The sequence below is a fragment of the Vanacampus margaritifer genome, chromosome 16 (genome assembly GCF_051991255.1).
Source record: "Vanacampus margaritifer isolate UIUO_Vmar chromosome 16, RoL_Vmar_1.0, whole genome shotgun sequence".
Lineage (NCBI taxonomy): Eukaryota > Metazoa > Chordata > Actinopteri > Syngnathiformes > Syngnathidae > Vanacampus > Vanacampus margaritifer.
In genome coordinates this window covers 4626309-4643799 of record NC_135447.1, presented here as the reverse complement: position 1 = coordinate 4643799, position 17491 = coordinate 4626309, and the positions used below count along the sequence as shown (strand labels likewise).

Here is a 17491-nt window from a genome sequence, read left to right as displayed (position 1 = left end):
TGAATGTAAACTGCTGTGTTGGGCCTTCTGCTGCTGCTTGTTTCATTTATTTTACAGCAACACATTAAAGGTCTGTATACAAGCGCTGCAACAGCAGAGGGAATTAAAAAGACATAGGGGCATCCAGTAATAGTGCCGCTGCTACGTTCTTCCTCTTTTAAATCCGACATCTGGCTGGTTCCAATTAGATCATTCTTTCAAATTATCGCTTCAGCTCAGTGTATGGATTTGAACTCGGATGTCAAAATGGGATCCTTGGCAATGGCATGTTGGACTTTTCCAAACTGGTTTCCCACAGATTTCTCAGTAATCTCTTTATTGCTATACCCTAGCATGAAAAAACAGTCGGTGTGTTCTTAAGGCTCCAATTTAGCTGACGTCTGTAATAGTAACCGATGGAATTAGACAGAGCTCCTTCCTCCAGATTCTTTTATGTGGCCAAGGCAGATTTTTGCCATCAAGCATACACGCTCACTTTACATCAGCTTTCACCGTTTCGCTCCTGGACATGAAGTCTAAATATAATAGAACCATGGAAAGACACTTTTTGGTTATTTCACTCCAAATTATTATTTATGGTACTGAACAAGTACGTTAAAAAAAAAAAAAAGGCTGGACAGAAATCTGACAAAAGTGGCAACTAATCCCATTTTACAAGGACCTCCAAAATGGTGATTACTCTTTACAAAAAACTAGGATTGGGCATAAAACCTTAATTGAGAATTCTTTTGATCAAGTATAATAATGAGTTGTATATTATTTGGTACTCTGTAATGCACCCGCGATGATGGTGTCTCAATCAAGGATGGCACAAAACTTTTGAACAGTAAACCAACATGAAGTGCAAAAACTCACTTTGTGCACCCCCCCCCCCCCCCACACACACACACACAAAAATCTACTCACTTAAAGTAGCCTTAGCCTTTAATTGACAAGACAATTTGAATATCATTGAGGTAATATGTTTGAGTATACATTCCAAATCCAAATCGTCAAAAAAGTATTAGGCCTACTCTTGATATGTACAGTATAGAGCAGCACTAAACTGCCTTCTAGTGGTGAATGGTGATATTACAACTTTAAACTGGAGTCAATGCATATTCGCATTTTGGCACTCACAAATTCACATATTCACTTTTTTTTTCTTTTTTACATTTTATGTTGTTTTTTCACCCGTTTTCTAGTTTTTTTTTCTGATTTTCTTTCCCCGATTTTGTAATCATTTTTTTGTAGAATATTTTTAAATACTTTTTTTTTTTTTTTTTGTAATCGAGGTTCAACTCAGAGAGTAGTTAGGTAAATTGATTGGCCCTGCACACTCTAGGTGTGGAACTGGCACGGTCACAGGCCCCAACTGCACACTAATAAAATGACTAGGGCGCATGATTACAACCAGTACATGTGACTTGTGAGGCAATACTGTACAATAGGTGATCAAAAAATATATGCTAGTTAGCATCTAGCGCTTTATTTGTAGTTAGAGCTCACTAGAAACACTCTAAAAATGTCATCCAGTAGGCTAATGGAAGGTGAACATATAATACTAAGACAAAGTGGTTCTAGTATTGTAACGGCCTTTCGATGAGCTTTTTCCAACAACAAGGATTTATCATGAAATTTCTCAGCTGGTTCTGATCTTCTTTAGCGTTCAGTAGCTTGTCAAGCCAACAGCTTGCTCAAGCTGCCTGTTGATCTTTGACACGTGAAGATAGCAAGCAGCAACCCGATAATCACCATCCTCCCTGTCATCATGGGAGGACGTGTGGAAAGAACAGCAGACTGCTATCGTTCGTTTGGTGCTGCATCCTCCTCCAAGTGTATTTGGGATTACAGTTATGAAGGCATGTTGGGAGTGGGAAGCAAAGATGAGTCAGATTTGGAAGGATTTCGCCAAGCTTCCAACCAGCCAAGCTATCTTTCATCCTCTCCCACATCAAAAGTACAACGTCCCTTCCTGCTTTCATTATCTGTCAAGATTGTGGTGTTTACCTGCTGGCAGACAGCAAGATCACAAGGAAGGAACTGGAGAGGTAGGTGATGGGTTCAGCACATTGCTGCGTAAGACACACTGTCAAGTCATAGCTCAACCCTGCTTGAAATACGGACTCCCTGCATTCCATTTCTTCATATCACTTAGAATAAATAAATTAGCAATTATTTTCTGCCTACAAATGGCACTATCGGAAAGAGTGAGGTGACCAACCCCTCCCAGGTTAGCTTAGCGCTAACTAGCTGCTATGACAGTTAGCCTACGACATGGAAAGATATATTTCAGTTTCTTCGAGCCTCACCATGCACGCAATTCTTTTCGGCCTACAAATGGCACTATCGGAAAGAGTGAGGTGACCAACCCCTCCAAGGTTAGCTTAGCGCTAGCTAGCTGCTATGACAGTTAGCCTACGACACGGAAAGATATATTTCAGTTTCTTCGAGCCTCACCATGCACGCAATTCTTTTCGGCCTACAAATGGCACAATCGGAAAGAGTGAGGTGGCCAACCCCTCCCAGGTTAGCTTAGCGCTAGCTAGCTGCTATGACAGTTAGCCTGCGACATGGAAAGATATATTTCAGTTTCTTCGAGCCTCACCATGCACGCAATTCTTTTCGGCCTACAAATGGCACTATCGGAAAGAGTGAGGTGACCAACCCCTCCCAGGTTAGCTTAGCTTAGCTAGCTAGCTGCTACGACAGTTAGCCTACGACATGGAAAGATATATTTCAGTTTCTTCGAGCCTCACCATGCACGCAATTCTTTTCGGCCTACAAATGGCACTATCGGAAAGAGTGAGGTGACCAACCCCTCCCAGGTTATCTTAGCGCTAGCTAGCTGCTATGACAGTTAGCCTACGACATGGATGGATTTAAAACTACCAAAAACTGACAAAACAACCTGGGTTCTGCCGTATATAAGCGCACTCCATTCACCATTACGACCGAATTTGATTTGTCATTTTTTGGACTTTGATGTGTGTTTTTTTTTTTAGCAAATCTACAACCAGTAATGGTAAAATGGTCAACAAATATGTGAATGTGGGGTAGCTACTAGTCCAGGCACTCATTGACTAGTCAATTACATGGCATATTCATTCATTCATTATTCTGCATACTAAATATATTATTTTTTGTAAATCTGTTTAGATTTTTCTACGTTTATATTTCAGGCAAGGGTCAAATTTGTAATTCGGCGTAGAACACAGTATTGACCAGTAGCTCCAGTCGTCATAACAATCTCTGCAGTACTGTATATTTATGCTTCTCCATACACTTCCAGCTGTCATAATCACAAGTATGCTGTTTATTTACAGTGGCACCCTATTTGCTTCAGAACTAAAAGATAATCTTTCCCTTGCATTTTCATGTGATGGTGTCAACAGCTCAGTAGAGGGATTACGTAATAGTTCATATCAGACAAGCCAGCAAGCTTTGTGTGTGTTCACACTCTAGTTTCATCAGCGTTCTTTTTTAAACATTTGATTTGTTGATATGTAAGTGTCATGATGTCAGAGGATTTTCATTACAGTGCTTGAGGGGTTGAGGGGGGCCTCAGTCCAGGGCTCAGATTTTTTTGGTAATCCTAATTTGCGCATATACAGTCTGGGATTTTAGGGTGAGTTTTGGACTGTGGAGGATTCACGCTTTGGATAATGTTGTTGCACACGCTTACATGTAGAATCTGCATACAAGCACAATACCTTTATTTGAAGCAGTTATGTATTATACTGTACTTTTTTTTTTAAAGCATGTTTTTGTTTGTCGTTTTTAACACATGTTAAAAGTGGTAAGGCAAACAGTTTGGGATTTTTCTTTTTTTTGGGGGGGTCAAAGACCTATAGTCCACCAGAATAGATCCGCCCCGGCCTTGAGCAGATCACCACATTCAGAACCAAAGCAAGATTAACCGATAATAAGATGACAATTTTAAGACTAGTGTTGTTTACTAAAAGACTTCAGTTAATCATTAATGTGATATGCTCACAAATCAGACCTTGACACCGCAGAAAGTCATAAGGTCTCATAAAGATAAAAAAAAAAAATACGATTGTAGTTGTTAATTGATTTTAAATTGCAAATCTAGAAAAGCTGTACAAGTCAAATTTGTTATTAGTACTGTAGTTGTTTTTTTTATATGTGCTGAGGGCCGCTACAAAATGGACGGTGGGCCACAAATGGCCCCCGGGCTGTAGTTTGGACACCATTGCTAGGATACATTCATTTAAACACTGCTTACTACTTTATCGAAAATGAATGCAGCATAATTCTCCACAATTATTTCGTATGTTGTGGAGCTATGTGGCCTACTACACTGCAGTTCAAAAGTTCATTTTGAAATGTTTAATGACTAAAAATGATAAGCACGCAAGTCCCGCCCCAGCCCGTGTTCTGCGCGGTAGCTACGTAGGCCGCTCTAATGAATGAAGAAGTGTCATAATAAAGGAAAAAATGCCTTCCACATTGTGAAAAATGTAGACACGTCTCACTTACTTCGACTTCATTGCTACGCAATTTGAGTCGTAAATAATGTAGTTTTGATTTAGAATTGGGTCACATTATTTTTTCATATCGAATACTTGAAGGGAGGTTGAGTAAAAACAAAACAAACACATATTTCGGTTTCTGCTGGTGGAGGCAGTAATGAGATGCGTATCTAATTTATGAGATAAGGAAAGACGCTGGCATCTTGAGCTAAACTGCTCTTGCATCTACTTGACTGAAATTGAGTTTATTAAAATGTTTGGTACTTCAAAGGTCGCCTCGACAGCTTCTCGGTCAGTACAAATGTGTCGATGTGAGTGATTTCGATGAAAAGCCAGACGGAAGTCTGGTCGTGGTAATAACATGTTGCATTCTCATATTTATCTCCAAATTTCTAGGATAAAAATACATGTCTACACTTAGTTAAATTACATGAGATGGGAATGACGGATATGTTATTATTTATGACCAAAATGTAGTAGTTATGGTTGCCCATAGGGAATCCTTTTTGATGCATTGGTAGTGGAAGTGGTGTTCTTATTTTGCAGACGTCGCACGGAGGAGACGTGGTGACATTCCAGTGTACAAAGTCCAAAAACCAAAGCCGCGTTTTGTGTTTGATGGTCTGCGCCTATTAAAAAGATATACGATATGTTTTGCAGACAAAAAAAAACAAAACAAACATCTTCCTCAACAATGGATATGTTAAAAAGCGATTTTTACCTTAATTTCTAAATTTTTGAAAGTCTGCACCATATTGGCACCATATTTACATCTGACGTACATATTTGATGGTCTCTGAGTAGTGGGAGTGATTTGATGCTAAATCGAGCCGCAAATAGATTCCCAGTCCTCTCTTTGGATCACATATCAACGCGGAAAACCTAAGGCCAAAGAAAGATTTAATCGATAGGCCATCAGATATGAATCATAGTGGAAAGATTCACACGGCCTAATCCATTAATAATTAAATCCGTGTTATGCTAATGACAACGATCAGGCAATCTAAAAAATCTTATCTTGACTGGCGACCTATATTTATACTAATTACGCAAAACCACCCGAAGCTGATTGATATGCTGAAATTGAAGTGAGGACAGTAAAACATTGAATCAGAAATGCTACACGACTTCAATCTGCTTCACTGTTATGACAACATCCTTCTGATTAATACATAATATATATGTCCAAGTGGCTGCTGTTTGCACACCCACGCATACTCACATGCGCAACATTCGTATTCTTGATTTGACCATTATGTTATATTTTTTTGTTAGGTGTGTGAAAATTAGTGCGTTCATTTTGAGGTAATTTAAAAATGAATTTAAAGTTACTTTAAATTAGCAGTAACATTTTTTTTATAATAATGCATATAATTGTGAAGATTTGGGTCAAGTTGTATTTTCCAATTTAAAAAAATGTGCAGAATTTCACAAGTTACTTCACGTTAAAGATTAGAAAGCTGTAAATATGAAAATCAAATTACTGAGCTGTCACCAATCTCTTCCGAATGCAATTATGCCATCTAGTGGCAGAAAAATGACCTCAACACAAATCAATGTCACACTTGTTTTTTTTTTACAGTACAGTACATCTTTTTAATTTCAAGTCAATTATATGAATTTTGAAATGACTGTTATCAATGGCTAAAAGATGCAGCCATATTTCTATTAGTTAAATTCCCCCCCCCCTCCAAATTTTAGGTTAACAAGAGTATGAAAACTTTGAAAAAATATATATTATTGTACATTTAAAACAGATATAAAATTTGCGGTTAATCGTGAGTTAACTATTGAAGCCTTGCGATTTATTAAGACACCCTTAGTTTTTATGTTTCCAAGCCCCCCGCACACACCCGCGCTTCACCTAACAAGATGTTCCTCCTCAAGGAGAATTCAAACCCGTGTCTCCATGGAATACAGAAGTGTGTACAACCTGACCTTGACTCGACAGACCACCTTGGTTGTCCGTCACTCATCTTCCCTCAAATACCTCTGCCTCGCTTCACTGCCCCTCTTCCTATTCCATCTAAAGCACGATCTCCCCCAACAAGTGTGCTAGCCCCCCCCCCACCCCACACCCCCAATGTATTATTAAAGAGCTATAGGTTCAGTCTGCTCTCGTGGTGCTTCACCGTGAATTCCCGCTACAGCCATCAAATATTTAGCACGTACTGGCTGGGACTAATGCTCCGCAGCACCAGAGCTGAATTAAAGCTTTTGATTAGTGAAAGAAAACGACATAAAAAAAAAAGAGCCTATGAATCAAAGCCGTGAAGCTGGCAAACCTGCAAGGCATTAATGAGATTTTGCCCCAGTTAAGCTGTCACAAATGTGGAGTATTAGAGTGAAGACCGCCTCAGACAACATCCAGCTTTGATCATTGAAATGACTGCACATATATATATTAGGGGTGGGAATATTTGAATGTCTCACGATTCGATTCCAATTTTTGGGTCTGGCGATTCGATTCAGAATCGATTTTCGGTTAGGAACGATTTTTGATTCAATTTTGATTTGATTGACAATGATTTTTGCTTCAATTTATAGATGTGCAAAGAATCGTAATGATCTACTCCAGTCTGACTCGCTAATGCTAATTAGCGCGTTACTCGCGGCGCTTTTATCACTCTAAAGAACGGCTCCACGCTGCAAAAAAAAACAACTTTTATTGGAATAACTTGATCGTGACTTTTTCCTTCTACTCTCGAATGTGGCTACAACTTAACAGTGTATCAGACCTCGTGGAACCACACTGCCTCTAAGTGGCCAAATCGAGTACAACACGAACAGCGCTCCCAATAAAGGCACACACAGACAAAGGCAAGACAGTATAAAACTAAATGAGAATTGTGATTCTTTTGAGAATCGATTTTTTGGCACACCCCTAATATATATATATATATATATATATATATATATATATATATATATATATATATATATATATATATATATATATATATATATATATATATCCATCCATCCATCCATCGAGAGAGACTGACTGTGTTAACCAGAACAACAAACAATTCATCGGAAACAGCCATCTTTGTTGTTTACATTCGCTTCCAAGTAGGATATGACCGACTTCCCACCGTCCTCGAATGCAGCATTAATACAAACAAACTGACGAGACAACGAGAGACACCTGGACAAGATACACATGGCTGAGGGAGCTGATTGGATGACACAGGTGACTGGGTTGACAATAACAGGTGAACACAATAACCTAATGAGACACAGGACACAAACTGATCAAAAGCAAACGTCAACAAAATCCCAGATCATGACCGAAATGATAGCATAATATATTTTTAATTCTATAAGTAAGTTAGGAGACAGTCCTAATAAACGTGTACTTTACAATAGCTGCAGTGTACTGGTTCTTGAAACTGAGTGGGCTGGTTCTCCAAAATGTGATCCATTAAATGTTCACTCAACAATGAATACTTTCTACCTCTTGTTATTTTTATTTTTTATTTTTTGTGGGGGAATCCACCTCAACATGCTCTCTAGCCTGACCATGAAGCCAGCTCCACCACTGTTTCTCAGACATCTGCACTACATTTCCTTTCTGTGTGACAGAGGAAAGAATTGAAATGAAAAAAAAAAACAAAAAAATTGGCTTCCTCGCCCACTGTGGCCACATGGCAAGGGAGGAGAACAGTCGGTCAGGAGCCCACCGGCCACAGTCGGACATATTTGCGGTCGACTTCTCTTCACTTCAGTCTGAACCGCTCTTCTGTTCCTGCGCGTTGTTTATGCCTCCAAGCGTCTATCTCATGCTCGCATCTAAAAACTGATCAAACCCAAACATGCACTTTCTCCTCGGTTATTATATTCCCTGCTTTGGTCTCTCGCTGACTATTTATACTGACTGGGTGATCACCCCCTTTTGCCGGATTGGAAGTGGGGGGAGGATCGAGCCACATCAGCACGGCGGTTTACCGCTGCACGCCAGAACCCGGCCAGAATGAATGACTTCCATCTACCGCTTCCCTTCCACTTACACATGCCTGCGAACGCACACACAGTGAAATTAGGGGCTAGGAGAGCACACACCCCCTTATGTGTGATAGATATAAACAAGGGACAAAATATTTCAATCAGTGGTCACCCTGAGTCCTGACTGACTTTTAAGGCCATCAACTATTTCTTTATGCATCTCACTGCTCTTAAACTGGACTGCTATTCTCTCCTTCCTTTTAACCTACTTTCTCTGGGCAGAAATAGAATCTGGACATCCACCAGTTTCTGCTTAGGGTTCGAATGTAAAATCTGTCCTCTACTGATATTCACGCCTGTTATGCTGATTTTACAATTAAACCAAAACAGCAGAGGGGCCCATGCTAACGGTATTCGTATTAATACCCCCCCCCCCACCACCACCACCCCCTTGTAAATGCAGCATTTGTGGTATGTTTACCAATTTGTGAGTCCTTTCCGCTCACTCAAATAGGGGTCACAAAGACAGACTTTATGAGAGGGTGGAATAAGTGTCAGCGCTGCATTGCACCGCATGTAGTATGAACGTTCTGTTTGGAGAGATATGCTACATAAACTCCAGCGGCACAATAATGTCACAAACATTTGATATGATCTTATTTCCATTTGTTTATAATATACACAGTTTATAATATACACACAGACAAAAAGTATTCATAACATGGGATATGGCGCGTTACACTAAAGAAGGCAGATTTATCAAACGCCGTTAAGTTAGCAACATTTAGGAAGCTAACACGGCATTTCCTGTTAGCACTCTTATCTTAAACCAATTCCCAACCGATGGTTTGTTCAACAGAGTTGGGCCACCACAAATTGTTCATGAAAGGCTGGAGTGAAGTGTGTGTTAGCAGGCTACTTCCTGTTTCATGGCGGATTTAAAACAAGCGCACTGTGACATAATTCTACCTGTTTTTATCCATCTAAGGGAGCGGCCATTTTGCCACTTGCTCTAAAATGAAAATGGCGTCACAGTTTCTCGGGGCTCAGTTAATGACCAATCTCGGCTCAGCTTGCGAAAGTCACATGAGCGAACACAGGCAACAGGTGAGTCATGATTGGTCGATACCGGTTGTCCTGTGCACTGTGATGTCAGATGAGTTGCAAAATGGCCGCCCCCTGTGTGTGGATTTTGCTGCTTAATTCATATTCCACAAATGTTACATTTTAAATAATACCTATTTAAATGAGTGGGGCTACATATACTTGAGAATTAAGAGAACTAACTAGACCGTTATGAGTTATTTTGTCAGTTATTTTCTGTTATTGATGGACGGAAGGCCCAAAGTATTGCCTCAGACTTGGTCATGGAAGCTTGCTGGTTAGCGTACATTGCTGTGTTAAATGAAGATGGAAGTTGCTGATATAGCTGTGTTCAGTCAGGTGGATCCACATTCCTATGATGCTTTCGCTTTGCGTCATGCTCGCACACACGAGAACCCCCCGGGAGGTCTGAGAAACTAATTAACTTAGTTGTAATGAGATGTGTACACTGGGTTGTATTTGCGGTGATTTGATACTGTTTGTGAATGTGCCCAAAAAAAAAAAAAAAAAAAAAGTTTTGGACATCCCAATAAGCTTTTTAACAGGAAGCAGCTGAAACCCAAAGATTGAACAGAAAGGAGGTTAGTATAAAAAAAAAAAAAAAAAGACAGTTCAATTCCTCTGTGGATACTTGACCTTTATCTTTTTTGAGTACCAAGCATTGCCATGGCAACTGCACTCTCTGCTGCCAGCTTGGGAGAGGCTCCGTCTTTGTATTACCTCATCATCTGACACATTTTTTTACAATTCATTCGTTGTTGACCGCCGATACATTTCTTCCAAAAGTCAGTGCTGTCCGTCTGATAAAAACAAGCAAATAATTTAGGAGGGAGAAAGGTGAACAAAGGGGAAGACAAACAGAAAGGACACTGTTTGTTTTGTTTTTTTTACGAGCTTTACGGGACCTCGCTGAGAGTAGATGATAGCTCTGATAGGCCGCTGCACAAACACGGAGCTACTTGCTCTCTGTAATCCGTTACAGATTAGCACAGTTCATTACACAGCTCGCTGCACTTGAATCTTGTGCAAAAACACCACTTAAATGAACGCATGCTTAGCACTAGCGGCTAGATTGCTAAATGTTTCTCTTTGGGTTTCACTAGAAGCTGCGTATTAATATACAATATTTGACTTTCTGTTTCCATTTCTTATCCTATCCTGTTCTTACAAGTAACCAGTTCTACCTGCAATATTTATCCATTAAGTGTGTGGTGGGAGTCGATCTGTGTGGCGCACACAAATGGAGACTGCGTCCAAGAGAGACACTCCACCATCTGGCGTAGGAATCCCCCCCCCATGCAGGAGGCTGCTCGTATGCCCTAGCGAGTTCACATACTTCTTTTGGCCTAATTACCGATAAATTTGGGAGGGTATGCTGACAAACAGGCTTGTGACGGAATGTTTTGTTCCAGATACACTGTTGCATTTTGGATGATGACATGATGTCATCATCATGAGCTTTCAGTATATTTTCGTGGTTTAAGTCCTTACTACTGTATCAAAGGTTTATAAAAGGAATGTAAGATATTATGGAATTCTCCACGTCTAGAGCAGGGTTATTGTAGTTTTGGAATTTTCCTTTTATTTCGTTTTAAGTTAGTTTTAATTCGTTTTCAGGGTTCTGTTAGTTTTTATTATTTTTAGTTATTAAAAAAAAATGCTTAGCTTTAGTTAAGTTTTAGTTAGTTTCAGTATTAGTTTTGTGTTTTTAATTAATGTGTATTTCTTTTGCGCAGAGGTGGCAAATCCGGGTCCAGAAAGTAAAAACACTGCCACAGTTTGGCTTTAGCCATTTATGCTAGCTAGCTAGCTCCCCAGCAGGTAAACGAGCACCATGGGAGCTAGCCAGGGAACTAGCTAGCTAGCTAGCACCTGGGGTTAAAGCTAAAGCTGGACCTGGATTTGCCACCTCTGCTTGTGTGCAATATTTAATAAACACCATGGTAAAATGAAAAAAGTTACTAATTTCTTACCTAGCGTTGCATTTCTTTGTCGCCTCGTAGCGACGCCATCTGAAGGTGCTCCTAGATAACATCACTTCTGTGTGATACTTTCAAATGTCCTTATTCCGGTGAAATAAATCTATTTAAAATCACATTTAAAATCAACCGCAAAGGCATTAAATTAGTTACCAAAGACTAAAACAAAGGACATTTTCACTACAATTATAGTTAATTTTAGTTCGTTTTGTAAATATAAATTGTAGTTTCAGTTAGTTTTTGTTTTTTAAAAAACATTTTTGTTTTTATTTTATTTCGTTAACAAAATTGTTTTTTGAATTTTTGTTTTTTTGTTGTTAGTTTTCGTTCCTGGTCTGGAGGTGGTTATCTTTGGAAAATGTGAAATGTTTTGAGAACGCAAGGACGCTGTTTTGAAATACTGTAATTAACACCTGGACCCGCCATGTATATTAATTCTAGTATAGCAGCAACATACTGAGGGAACCTCATTACCCACTTGGGTTATGATCTTTGTTGTCAACCTAAACGCCCGCCCGGCAGATGACGATTTGCATGCTGCTGCCAAAAATAATTTATTGCAGAGACTCCGCAGGAGTCTCGAGGTCAGGTTATACAAGGTCAAGCTCGGAAAGATCACAGGCTGCCAGCTTTTTAAAAATGTTAGTCATGCCTCTGTTTCATTTTCATGCAATAGTGTTGCATCCACAACCGTGTTTCATTGACAAGACAAGAACACTGCCAAGCACATCATTTTGCCCACATTGTACACTGTAAAGAATTAACTGTACAATTGACAGTAAATAACTGGCAAAAAAAAGTTGACTGCTAATTACTGTAAAAAAAAAAAAATATATATATATATATTTTTTTTTTTTTACTATATATAAATTAGTTACTTACTGTATTCTCATTAATGATTTTTGCAAAACTCTTATATTTTTGATTGGATAGCCAGTGGCTTTTGGTAGAGAGACTAAAGACCTATTACCTCTATATATGCAATGATATAAAATATATGCATTAAGGGTGTAATGAAAACCGAATTTTCCAAAAATTGGAAAATTGGCTTTGATTGAACCTAACAAAATGGAATTGTTAATCTTTAAAATTGTAAAAAGTAGAGAGACAACCTTCCGTTATCTATATTGCTTCTCTTGTTAAAGGGGAAGTCACCCCCCCCACCCCAAAATAAATAAATAAATAATAATAATAAAATAAAAATTATTGACAAATTCTTGAAATACGATATTTGGATTAATATTGCATTTGTGGAATATGAATTATGCAGCAAAATCCAGCTGTTTTTATCCATGTCAGTAAGCGGCCATTTTGCCACTTGCTGTCGACTGAAGTTGACATCACAGGCAACGACCATTTACAGCCCAGCTGCAAAAATCAGGTGAGCTGTGATTGGTCGTTGCCTAAGCCCTGAGCAACTGTGATGTCATCTTAAGTCGACAGCAAGTGGCAAAATGGCCGCCTCCTGACATGGATAGAAACGTCTGGATTTTGTCGCACAACTCATATTTCACAAATGTAATAGTAAGTAATCAAAATGTCATGTTTTGACTAGTGAGGTCACATATAACATATTATTGTCAAGAAATGTTTAAGGTTGACTGTACTGCGTATTATTGAATCTATTCCGAATTATTGTTTACTTTACAAATGTGATTTCTTTTTTTTTGTTACACACTCACCTTGTCATGTCAGGAGGTCTTCATGTCATTGCGGCATACTATGAGAATTTTTTTCATTTCTACAAAAGTGCGCTCGCGTTACAGAAACACTACAAGGCTGTTACGACGCCGCTGTTCATCTGTGAGGCTGAAAGGAGCCGTCGGCTATATTTAACCTCACGCAGATGCCCGCTGAGCCGTCTGGTTGCGTGGAGTGACATTAAAACCCAAATTGTCCAATTATCACAGGCCACTGCTAATGATGTTTGTGTCAATTAAAGGGAGTACTTAATTACTGAGGTGCTATTTCTGCTCACTGATTAATTCACTGATTAGGGCTGTCCATCCATCATATTAATAATATCTTTGTTTTGTCACTTTGGAAAAATTATTGAGCATCCCTCTGGTAATCTAATTGAAAATTTCCTTTCCTGTTTGCAGGCGTCGCACTTGACATCCAGAAGGAGTACGGCGTATCGGACAGCGTAGTCGCCTTGTTGCAATCAGGTATGTGTCTTAATAAAGCCTGAACTATGGAATATATGGGAGAAAATTTCGATTCTTTGTAAATAGAGTTTTAATTGGTCCTTTTGAACAAACAACAACAACAAAAAAAATCTATTTCCACATATGACTTTTGATTTGCGTCATATTTGACACATTCGGCTACAATGCTTTAAATTCGTACGTTTATAACTGTCAAAAATATAATAATAATAATAATAAACAGACAACTCAAAAATCTGAAATAACATTTCCCACTTTTAATAAATATAGTTTATGTGTCTCTCCTTTCTCAATTGGGGCCATCTTGCAAGGTCGCTGGAAAAGCCACCAGCTGGGTGATACTGCCCTCTAATGGATTATCCATGCAATGCATGTGTCAGATCATATACGTCAGGGTTTTAATGGACAAAACATATCATACTCATGAAATAGAGGGCTCAAAATGTTTCGTATTTAATATGATACATTGGGCTTTATAGAGTTAAGCCGATATTGTCCCCGTAAAAACAATGAACGGTATACTGTATTTTGCTTCTCCCCTCCCCAAGTGTTAATTAGAAAAAGAGTCAGCTGCAGAATACTCTGTAGGAAACTAAACACATTTTTTATGATGTGTCAATGCTATTTTGGGTCTGGTTAGGTTCAGGGGGAAAATGTGGTTTGTGTTACTGGAGCATGTGCACTATTCTCCATATTAGTAATCAGTGTATCATCAACATTCTGAGCATTTCAAATAAAGATCTTATTTTAAAGAAAACAGTTACATAATGTTACTTTAATGGGGTGTTTTGGGAGCAGCGTTGCCTCACTTAGCGGCGGCAGCAGCAGGGCAAGAAAGGAAAACACGTTGGGAAATTGGGAGGCTGCTTCCGGAACACTGACATGACACGCATGTGCCCTTAACATGTGTGCGCCTCGGTTTAGGGCAGGGTTTCCTCCAATTCCGACCCGAATGAGTCCACCTTTTTAGAGAGATACCTTGCAAAGCCCTCTTATTGGAGGACAGGAGCCAGTCTTGTCTCAGCGTGGCCGCCGAGTCATTTCAACACCATCGGTTGGGTACACAAAGCTCCATTGAGGCCAAGCAGGCCAGCTCGCGTTTGTAAAAGAATACAGGCCAGTGTTTCCTCACTTGCGTGATGGTCGGAGGCTAACTGAGGGTGACCTGAATGGTGTCTTAAAAGACAAAAATATCCTCCAGGAAAAAAAAACACTTAAGCCATGTCTGTTATTTTTTCCCAATGAAAAAGCCATTTCATCACCTCTAAATCAAATTTTCACCCAATTCCATCTTCCCGATTTTCTTTCCTTTTTCATTGCTTCGCCCGCTCGACGAGTGACATTTTTTCAAACGTTTGTCCAAGTTGCGTAAGTGTGAAAACCTCAGCAATATATCAAAGCGCTCTTTCGCCATCATTTTGTACTACAAGAAACAGGAAACGCGAGCAGGTTTCGACTCTTGATTCTGTTTGGATTGGACGATAATCGGGTTTATTGACACATCCACGCTGGCGCGCACACACTTCTCATTCTTCACGAGCGAAGCGATGCTTGATTTGCCCTTCACGTCAGGGGGCGGGGCTAAAAGTAGTCGTTGCCTGGCCTGTCTCGACCTGTTGCGGCTCAGACTCCGCTCGGCCCCTGATCCCCAGACGACCTTTTCTCACAACAGACTGAGGAATGCCGGACGTCCATGCTTGGATCTGTGGGGGCTGGCGGGCACAGGGTTAGGGTCAGGTCCGAGAGCCTAGGTGTGAAGGGGAGGTTACGGGGTGATGTAATGACTGTGGTTGGATGGCTGACTCCAAGCGTGTGTGTATACAGACCGCGTATGTTTACAGTATGTCCCTCTGGTTCACTCCCCCCCCCCCCCTCCCCACTTGACTTCCATCCCCTGGGAGTACAATCACAGTCTCTGTAAGCACCTGCCTCTGTCATGGCAGCTTCCGCCCACCTCGGACCACAAAGTACCGGTGGAGGTGTTAGACAGGCAGTAGGCGGCGTGTTCCTTTCTGCTGCCAGGTCACCCTCACACTTTGAAGAACTTGCTGAACTCCAGAAACCTGACTCAAAACAATTTTTTTTTTTTGTGTGGCATAAAGGAAGAAAATGTTCTAGGCTTCCTTTTTCAAATGATTAAAGATGAATCCTGAAGGAAGAGGGACTGCGGCAGGGGTCGGCAACCTTTTTGTCAAAAGAGACATTTTAGGCCAAATGAATGACCAAAAATCTGTTTGAAGATTGCGATGAAGGAAACTGAAATTGTGTTAGTCTAAAGTACTGAGGGCCCAAGAGCTAATTAAAGCTGCACCACAACACAAAAAATATGCAGCATCCATTACTTGACATTCATTTTATTTTACCTTTTGTCTTTAGTTTTTGGATATTTTTTGTGTGTGTGTGTAATTTTTCATATTTTGTTTTTCAGACATTTTTTGTTTTTTTTTCTGCTAAAATTGCTGACATTTTTGGCAATTTTATGGACATATGGCCATTTTCCGCCTCATTTTATGGCATTAAAAAAATTTTTTAACATTTTTTCTGCCTTTTTTTTGCCAGGAAATTTCTGACATTTTTGGCAATTTTGTGGACACTTCATGTTAATTTTTGGGAACTTTTGTTTTTGGACATTTCATAGTTACTTTGTCTTTTTCTTTTTTTTTTTTTAAACATAAATTTTCAGACTTTTTTTGTGGAAATTTCAAAATATTTTATCGTTATTTTGTGTGTTTCTTTTGTGTTTGGACAACTTTTCTTCTACCTGTCTGTACCTAATTGTCTGACATTTTTGGCAATTTGATTGACATTTTATGATAAAATTCGGATTTTCTTTTTCCTTTTGGACATTTTATTATCACTTTTTGGAAATCTTTAGATAATTAAAAAAAAAACAAAAAAAAAAAAAAACGTTTTCATCATTTTCCGAAAACTTAAAAAGTTGGACTCTAGCATTTTTGGGAATATTTACTTATTCTTTTTTTAAAAAAAAATCTAAATTATGAATTCATGTGAAGAATATTTTATCTAGAAAAATAAAATAAAAAATATGTAAAAATAATAATAATTTCTACACACAAAAAAAGAGATCCACAGGGAGCCACAGCAGAGGGACTAAAGAGCCAAATGTGGCTCCGGAGCCGCAGGTTGCAGACCGCTGGACTAGGGAATGTACATGGGAAGGAAACAGTAGTAATTGGCTTTGGAGCCAAAGTGCCCTTGAGCAAGACACAAGACACTAAATCCTAACAAATACTCCGCTATTATATTTCTCCTCCGCATGCGAAGAAAATTTCCCTTTGTGGATCACTAAACAAGTATAAAGATTTTAGAAAGCTGTTTATTGACAAGAGATATGCAGCCATTTCTATTTTGCATGTGTGTAAACATCATTAACTGGGGGGTAGCTTCAGGTGTGCATAGCTGTCAGTTAAAAGGTGATGTTTAAGCCTGGAGCTCTCAGGCCCATCCATCACAATGCTGCACAGATGCCCTCACCTGAGCCCACCGGACTTGTCTGACAACAACGTAACCTCTTAGCTCTCCCGTTGCAAACGGCAGGTCTGCTCTAATGGCCCTGCGGCTGCCTGAGGTGAGTGACGCTCTCGCACAGCTGTGAACTGGACCAGTCCTGAGGGTGCGCAGGGCAGGAAAGGTTAATGGAAAAAGTTGTTCACCTGGATGATATTACCTTTGGTTAAGGGGAGTCTCGAGCTCAACCAGACTGAGACAATCGAGAGTTGTCTTTCTACACAACGCCTGAGGCTTTGCCATAAGCGCTTTGAGGCGAATCAGAAACAAAGTCTTAAAAGGATTAATTTTC

At 39.5% G+C, this 17491-nt stretch overlaps 1 protein-coding gene across 1 annotated transcript in view; it reads left to right on the top strand.

Annotated features, from left to right (window-relative positions):
- The window catches only part of spns2 (SPNS lysolipid transporter 2, sphingosine-1-phosphate), a 64959-nt gene that overhangs the window by 6925 nt on the left and 40543 nt on the right, over positions 1-17491 (top strand). The window contains exon 2 of the mRNA XM_077546968.1: positions 13606-13671. Coding sequence (XP_077403094.1) covers positions 13606-13671 — 66 coding nt within the window. The remainder of the gene's footprint in view (positions 1-13605; positions 13672-17491) is intronic.